Below are 9,250 nucleotides of genomic sequence, written 5' to 3'. Positions count from 1 at the left end.
TCCTCCACCTCCTCCTCTGCCTCCTCCTCCTTCTTTTCTCCTTCTCCTTCTTTTTCCTCCTCCTCCTCTTTTTTTCCAGACTTTATTTATCTTCTTAAAGCTACATTCTTTTCTTTTTTCTATTTGTGTTCTCTGAGGCCCTACAGAATAATTCTCATTAATTTGTCTTTCAATAGTCTTCCAGATATTTATAGAGAACTTCTATAAAGAAGTGTATTTACAGAGAGGCTTCTTCCATGGATTTTCTTTTCCTCTAAGCTAGTCATTTTTTGTATCACCAATAGTCTCTCATAATTCATGATATTTAATCCATTCACAATCCTGGACACCACTCATTTACTCATATAAATCATACTGAATGCTGGCTATTTCATTTTATCAACCTCCATCTGTAAAGTGTGTTGCCAAGGGCAGTACACAGTATTCCAAGTTATTATGACCAGAAATGAGCATAGCAGATCTTCCATCCTCTCATTCAGGTCATCAATTTTCCTAAATGGGACTTAAGATCGCAACAATTATTTTGGCAGCTATTTTATGCTGTTGATATGTGCTCAACTGTGTCCTTCTGTCTCCACTGAAATGTTTTTATATGTGCGGTTAACTTAAATGGACCCTAACCTACACATGAACTTTTAAATCTAAATACATAGTATTTCCTTTCTTCCAAGCAGATTAATTGGACCTTACTGCATTCTCTCAAGAACTTTTATTCTTTTATCCAATTATGCCTCACAGATATCCACCCTCTATGCACTTGGTTAGCATGTTACTGAAACTCCTTATCAAAGACACTGATTAAAATGTAGAAATGGACAAAGCTAAGGAGAAACCACTAGCAACCCTCTGAGAAGTCATTTAACTAGTTATACACACATGTAACTACATCAGTATTATGAAATAGAGTACCTGTTTCACAAAACCCTCAAGTATAGTTTTGGTTAAATCTCTGGCTCTGTGCTCACTGCCATGATAGCTGAAGCTATGGCCCTGCCCTCAGAGCCCCATGGTTTGGTGGCACCTTGTTCAACATGACCCTCACGCCTCCTCCACCAGCAGAGTATATGCCTGCTGCCTTTCTGCTGCCAGACCTCCATATGCTGGGGTTCAAAAAATAAGTATTCAGCCCTGATTGTGTGTCAGATATTGTATGTTGCATGAAGTAATTTCTTATAGACACCAAGCTGGAAGAAATGTTTTATGAAAAAAATGCTTATCTTTTTAAGTGGAAGCATTTTATTATCTTGTTTGTGTGTGAAAGCAGTGTATCATGTTTCTTACATGGAAATAGTGCCAAAGTGCTGTGTGAATCCCATGCACAGGACTCAGTTTTTGGCCTCAGGGATACAGACGAATATTTTAAATGTGAGATGTACTTTTAATAAGTTAATCTATTCAGTGTCTAAATTCTTGCTAAACAGCATATCAAACTGTGAGGTTAAGCAAATCAACCACAAGTGTGCAGGCATTCTCCTGATACATATGCAGAAATAACTATTAATTTGCCCGTGATAACTTTGACATTTGAAAGTTTCAACTGTGAATCACCTGTATAGATGTTACCTTTTCCAAAGGACTTTCTACTCGAGGAATGCTGATCATTGGCATCTGGGCCAGATTATCCATGTGTATGTGTTCGTTTTCTGGTTGTCTTCCTTTGAAATTATTTACCACACACACCACCTAAAATTTAAAAATCAATTACAGGTAAGTGAAACCATAAATCTGTGACTATCACACTTTGCATTAGTTTAATATGTTTAGATATGGTAACAAAGCATTAAAATTACTTGATAAAAAACCTTGCATTCAGATTTATTTCCTATAAATATTAATTGATACTCCAATACAAGAAGGCTCAAAAATTCATCAATTAGTATGGAGCTCAACTAATAATGACAAATTCATTATTGTAAAATTTTCATTAATGTATAGTCAATTCTCAAGTCAACCCCAAAATAACATCATAACCTTATAAAAATTCATAGCAAGCTAACCTTTCCTAATGTGGTTAACCTGCAACTTAATTTAAATGCTAATTATTTTACATTGATTCAAGATTAGTACATTCATGATGAACCTTTTACAATTGGCACTCTAATTCAATAACATCACTTTAATTAATCTAGTTTATTGTCTATTCTTGTGCCACACATAGGCTTGGCATTTCAACAATACTTTACTGAGGCTACTACTTAAATAGATGGCCCTTGTTTACAAAGGAAATTCACCCTTGTTTCAATTGATTATATTTCAGAGGTGAAAGAATTTGAAGTATTCCAGACTTTCTCATGCTTTGTCCATAAAAATAATTTTAGCCCTGTAAAAAATGCTAATTCCTAGTCCCTCCTCTAGAGTTTTTCATGCAAAAGGCTAAGGATGGGCCTAGGAGCTGGTACTATTAAGTACATTCTAGAATTTTCTGATCCAAATGAATCGTGTTTAAGAAATGATAAACAACACAAGAAAATTATTTGCTATCGTTCATTTACATTAAATAGTGAAGAAGATAGTATGCTTTCTTTTTATAAATTTCATATATTATGAACCAGAATACAGAATTTACTTGCAGTTACAACCTAATGCTCATTAAAAATTAGCCATAATACTGCATTTACATAAAACATTAATTCTTAGTTAGAAAGTCTTTCTTTAGGAGGACTTATTACTAATTATTTTTAAACAATCTTGGTTATTTTCCAATTTTTTAAATAAAATTTATAAGTTTCCAGAATACTAACATTTACTCTGAGAAATAACAGAAAAATATTTCCTCACAATTTTTTTCCTCTTATCTTTCTGCTCCATAAGGGAATTACAAGTTAGAAACACAAATCCTAATAATTTGATAACTTGGCTTTACTGATGCCAAGATGTTGAAAGAGAAGAATGAAAAGGGTGTGAAGATGCATAGTTGGTAAATCTATCACATGACATTGCTAGCTTCATGGCTCCACAAAATACTGAAACTGACTTCTGAGGAGATAGTCAAAAATTTTTCCTGGAAACAGAAGATAGTGCTTTTGGCCTTGCAAGTCAACAGTCTCCATGGTATCTACTCAGATTTTCCTTTCTGATACTGAAGAGTCACTGACAGTTGGTAAATGAACAGGCATGTTAATGTTCTGAGACACATTCTTTACAAAAACACACAGCAGGTCAACTTCGGTCTGCAGGCTGTAGCTTACTGATTAACCACTGTCTACAACCCAAGGGGTATAACCCAGACATTTTAGCTGTTAGTTGCAACAAAGCAACCTAGTCATCTCAAATCCATCCCACAAGCATATACATTTTTTTTTCTTTTTTAAAAATTGATTTTAATGAGAAAAAAGATAAATAGCAATGAAACAGTTTCAAAACAAGTTAGTAGGGCAATTACAAAAATTCATACATTGCATATTGCTGTCTTCATAGTAGTTACTCAGAGGACAAGATGCAGACATGGTATCTTGTCTAAACAATATTAGTACAAACCTTTCTTCTCAATGAACTAAGAGAAAGTAGTTGTATAGTTATCCTAACTTTTTTTTTCCTTTTTATACTTTAGTACAGGGTCTACAGGGTCTCACTATGTAGATCAGACTCACAATGATCCGCCTGTGTTCAGCCTCCCAAGTATGGGATTATAGACATGTGCTACCACCCCCAGTCTCAATCGCTGTCTCAACACACCCTGGGGTGGGGCCAGCGTGGCACACTGGGGATCAAACCCTGGCTGCTGCATCTGCCTAAGCAGGCACTTTAATTCACTAAGCTATTTGGCAGGCCCCATCCTAACTATTATATTTCTTTTTCACAACAAAATGGTCCTTTATTTATATACCCCTTTTTTGTTTTGCATATACATTTTCTATTTAATTTTAAAATAAATTATTGCAATGTTGGGTAGATGAAATATTGCTAATAATTATTCTGAAGTAAAATTTATTGAAATGCAGCAACTATGTCAACTTTTGGAACTCATGAAATGAAGTTCATTTAGCCTATATAGGTTTCTGAAACTAGCATAATTGTTTCCAACATTGCATAAGTTTGGAAAACTCTTTGAAGGAATCTATAGGTTATCTCTCTGCCTTTATGAAAAGTTAGAGGCAGCTGCATGTGGTACTATATGCCTGTAATTCAAGCACGCTGGGAGCCTGAGACAGGAGTTCAAATCCAGCCTGGAAAATTTATTGACATAGGAGATTCTGTCTCACAATTTCAAAATTAAGAAAAGGAGTGGTGCTTGGAGATAGTTCAGTGCAAAGGCTGGATTTAATTCACACTATAGGGAGTGGGTGTGTGTGTGCAAAAGAGAGAATAAAAGCCATAACAGTGACTTATTGAATGGCAGAATGGACATAATAATTACTCTTCTCTCCTCTTGGTATTTGAATTATAGGGAAGGAAACTGCAAGATCCTCTTTAGAGTCTTCTTTAGAGACAAATGTGAACATGTGATAACATCTGCTAACATCCACAATTTAGTTAATAAAAACAGTAAGAAAAAACAAGAGACCTGGTTTTTTGATCCTGAACCTGCACTTTCTTCTGCAGGTCTCTGGATCTGTTTTTTTCAGTTAGAGGAGACTGCAGCCTATCACCAAGTTAGGAATTTCCTTGTTTGGCAAAGAAAGGCTACATCCATCCCACCCAACCTCCACCACCACGCAGTTGTGTAAGGCTGAACACTTTGGTTTACCCTTTACATCTCCTCTACTCAGCCACTGATTGAATCTGCTCTAGATTACTTCCTAAAAGCCTTGATGAATAGAAATGCCAGTCGATCCAGCTACTGTCTTTGAGCTAAGGATGTCACATTACAATGATGACGTACATACCAATGTTTATGCTTGCATAATGCATTATGGTCAAATCCTAGAAGCAGCCTGTATATCCATCTAGGGACAAATGGATAAAGAAAATGTGACTTTGACACACAGTGGATGACTACTCAGCTACAAAGGACAAATTTCCAGATGCAGGAAAATGGATACACTTGGGAAACAATGTAAATGGAGTAAATCAGCTACAGGAGCTTACACACCATGTGGCATCTCTTATTTGAGTAAGGCAAAGTGTAGACATAGAGCAAAATACAGGGTTGATAACAGGAAACAGGGAGTTCGATATTACTCTCAATGAAAGTTAACATTAGAAGTTTAAATATGAATAAAAATTAATAACATTAATGAGGAAAAGCTCAGGAAGAGACAGAGGAAGGTGGATGAGGATGGGAAAGGGACAAAAGGCGAATCAAGATACATTATGAACATGCACCTAGTCTTTAAATACATGTAAACTTTATGTATTACAAACATATACTAATAAAATAAAATTTTGAACACTTGTTTGTGTCTATTTGCTTCATTTGCTCTCCACCACCAACTAAGGAATCGCATCTTGCCTACATTGCTGCATAGATTCCAAGACTGCCCCCCCATGCCGTCTTGCCAGTCTATGATCTATTTTCTGCAATGATGTGAGAGTGATATTTCTAAATGCAAACTGGATTCTGTCCTCTCCTCATAGCCATGTTGTGCCTGAGCCAAATTAGCTATTTCATGAACAGAAGCAAGCTATAATTGTAGTCTTGGTTTTTATTATATGCAAAATGAGGACAATAAACTACATTTCTATGAGGTATCATAACCTTGAACAATTCTATGATGCTATAATGTATATTAGTTTTGGAAGTATTTGGAGTCATACATTTTGATAAAATAATTCAATCAACAACTATCATTCCATTTTTTTTTTTTGTACAAGGATTCTGTTCCTTACCTTGAGCAAAATGCACATACAAAGAATGATGAATTTATACAATATAAATCCTGGTAAGACAGTAAGAGAATGGGACACACTTTCAAGTGCAGTAGAAATGAAGGAAAAATAGAAGGGTCAGGTAATCGGGAACACTGCCCAGGGAAACTGAAACTGGCTTGAACCTAAGAATTTAAATGTCTTGTAGATGTCAAAGGTGACAGTGTTGACACATAGCACTGCCTTAGTATCAGGAATTAGTCTACACTTACCACATTTAGCATTTCATTTAACATCTAAAAGAGTCCAGGAAGCAAATAAAATGATCACTTTTACATGCACCCATTCTTTGAATATTTACTAAGCATTCCTGATGTGCCAGATCTTCTCAGTTACTGGGGATATGAAATAAAACAAATAGATGACTTCTCTGTAAGGTGCTTATGTTGCAGTGAAATTGGTAATATGATAAAAAACAAAAGTGTTAGGTATAGTAAAGGGTTAGGTAAATAAGAGTTGAAATGTGTTATGAGGGGCTGGAGAGATGGCTCAGTGGTCTGAAGCACCTACTTAGAACAAGCTTAGCAAAGCATCGGGGACCGCGGTTCAATCCCCCAGCACCACATGCCAGCCAGCCTCGCCCCCTGGTGGGCTGAGCTGGCCACACACACACACCCCTCTCTCTCTCTCTCTCTCTCTCTCTCTCTCTCTCTCTCTCTCTCTCTCAAATAAATAAAAATTAAAAAAAAATTAAAAAAAAAAGAAATGTGTTATGAAAAAAAGAAAAACAGGGACTTAGCTGAAGAATCCTCTTAGAAGAGGAGCAGCTGTTTTATACACAGGTGAGGAAAGGGCTCACCATCTAGGAATAATAAGGAGCTAAATGACAGGTACAAGGTCATCCATACAGCAAATGGCAAAAGCAGAATTTAGAGGGAGATTTTTCTGAGTCACTACCTCCTGTGTTGCTCTCTGGATTATACTGGAGGGAGGACACGCCCCTGAAGCAAATGTGCAGTGGATAGAGCTTGGTGACTAGGGAAGCAAGTTCTTTGGGCTCAAAGTGCATGACTTACCTGCATAGTGAAGAGGGGTACATAAAGTTTGGAAGAAAGATTACAGCCAGGGGTATTGAGGGTGCAGAAACCCAATGGCAGTGTCTGGGTTTGATACAGCAGGAAGGAAGTTTTGGGGTTTTTTGGTTATTAGGAGGAAGTTGTTCTAAAGTGCACAGACCAGAATGATGGAAGGCTGGTATTAAGAAGAAAGTCTGAGGACTGGGGAAGTGGCTCAGTAGAATAAGCGCTTGACTCGCAAAGGCAGGGTCTTGAGTTCAATACCCGGTGCTGAAAAAAAAAAAAAAAATTCCAGTCCTAGCCCAGGCCCGGTGAGTGTGTGGGAGAGCTTCTCTCTACCCTGCACATTTGGGAAATGCGGATCCAAGCCCAGGCGCAGCATGGATGAGACACTCTTCAAACACTTTGGGACCACCCCCCACCACTCTGCAGCACACTCCCCCACCCGTCCAGTGAGAATTTCTGCTGTGTTCTGGGGACACCCAGATACAGTCCTAACCCAGACCCAGTGAGTGTGTGGGAGAGCTTCCTCTCCCTCCTTCTCCACCTTGACCCTCCAGAATCAGCTCTGGCCAGGTCTGGGGTGAAAGCCCACAGTTGGAATCCCTGCAGAGAGAGTAGGGAATAGAACCACCCAGCTAGTCCAGGAGTAGAACATGTTGCCAGAGGGGCACATCAGGTTCACTCCCAAGGGCAGCAGCAGGAAGGAGCTGAGCACAGCAGCCAGACAAAGCCAGGCACAGCTGCATAAATCCAAACTTCGTAGATATGCACCTGAACTTCAGTAAGTGCTAAGGTTACAACTGCACCAAAGCTGTACAACAAAGATCAGAAGACAGTGCTACACAGAATGACAATGAGAAGGAGTAAAATGCAATCTCAGACCCCAAGCCCACCCATAACAAGTGCAGAGGACACTAACATAGAACAAATTGGGAATCACACAGCTGAAATCAATGAATCAATGGCTTCTCAAATAAAGAAACAGCTGCAGAAAGGTATAGAGGAACTCAGATTGGAAATGAAAAAAGAAATCCCTGAATTAACAGCATCTGCAGTAAATAATCAAATGGAGAAACATATGGAGGAAATCGATGCCCACCCAGAACACAGAGGACACTAGCTGAGCTCAAATGTACGAAATAATAGTGTCGTCGATAGTAAATAAGCAACAGCAGAAAGTTATAGAGGAACTCAGAGTGGAATTCTTTCTTAAATAAAAAAAGAATTCACTGAACACATAGCATATCAAGTAAAGAATCAACTACAGAAACATAAGGAGGAAACCCAATCTGAATAAAACCCTGCAGTAAAAGAATGAATAACTACTGCTAAAGAAGACATCGACAAAAAAAAAAATAGAGGAGATTAGAAAAATGACAGATTCCTTGAATAAGCAATACAGGAAAGAAATAGATCACATGAAGCAGAATCAAAGAGATATAGAGGAACCTAAAATCTCAATTACAAGCATGCAAAACCGTTTGAGTGAAAGTGAAGACAGAGTTTCAGATCTTGAAGATGCTAGTACAGCTAGTGAAAAGGTAAGAAAAGATCTCTTAAAAACAACTAAGATGCAGGAAAACATAATTCATCACTTGCAAAATGATGCAAAAATGAACAATGTGAGACTAATAGGCATCAAAGAGAGAGAAGGAGTCAATACAAATGACATTTAAAAGATAGGGGCAGAAGTAATAGCAGAAAACAACCCAAATATGAGGAAACAATCTGACATTCAGGTAACCAAAGCATACAGAACGCCAAGTAACCTTAACCCAATTAAAAACACACCGAGATATAATAGTCAAGATCCCAGAAATTCAACACAAGAGTAATATACTGAAAGCCACTAGAGAAAAGAAGCAGATCACATTCAAAGGAAAATCCCATCAGAATTATGGCTGACTTCTCTTCACAAACCATGAAGGCAAGAAGAGCATGGAGCAGAGTACTTCAAGTCCTCTGTAAAAACAAATTCCAGCCCAGACTACTATACCTTGCAAAACTCTTTTTCAAGTTTGATGGAGAAGTGAAATACTTCCATGATAAAGAACAACAAAAGAATTTCATGATGACAAAGCCAACCATACACAGGCTCCTGAAAGATGTTCTAGAGAGGGAGCAAAATGATCAGAACTCCAACAATGAGATCAGAAGCAACCAACTAAATAGGGCAAACAATTAAACACAGGATAAAAAGGAGTAAATGACAACAGGTAAATAACATGTCAATTGTAGGTCAATACATCTCAATTCTAACCATCAATGTAAATGGACTCAATTCACCAATTAAGAGAAATAGACCAGCACAGTGGATTAGAAAACAATATCCAAAAATATGCTGTATACAAGAAACACATTTAACTCATAAAGACATTCATAGGCTGAAAGTCAAAGGATGGAACAAAATACTACATGCCCCA

The 9,250-nt window shown here is 37.5% G+C and overlaps 1 protein-coding gene across 1 annotated transcript in view; it reads right to left on the bottom strand.

Moving 5' to 3' along the window:
- Positions 1–9,250, bottom strand: part of Plppr5 (phospholipid phosphatase related 5) — a 149,235-nt gene that overhangs the window by 25,792 nt on the left and 114,193 nt on the right. Inside the window, exon 5 of the mRNA XM_004635687.1 lies at positions 1,564–1,683. Within this exon, the coding sequence (XP_004635744.1) occupies positions 1,564–1,683 (120 nt within the window). The remainder of the gene's footprint in view (positions 1–1,563; positions 1,684–9,250) is intronic.

Source organism: Octodon degus, unplaced genomic scaffold, assembly GCF_000260255.1.
Source record: "Octodon degus isolate 3935 unplaced genomic scaffold, OctDeg1.0 scaffold00074, whole genome shotgun sequence".
NCBI classification, from domain to species: domain Eukaryota; kingdom Metazoa; phylum Chordata; class Mammalia; order Rodentia; family Octodontidae; genus Octodon; species Octodon degus.
This window is presented reverse-complemented; position numbering and strand designations above follow the sequence as displayed.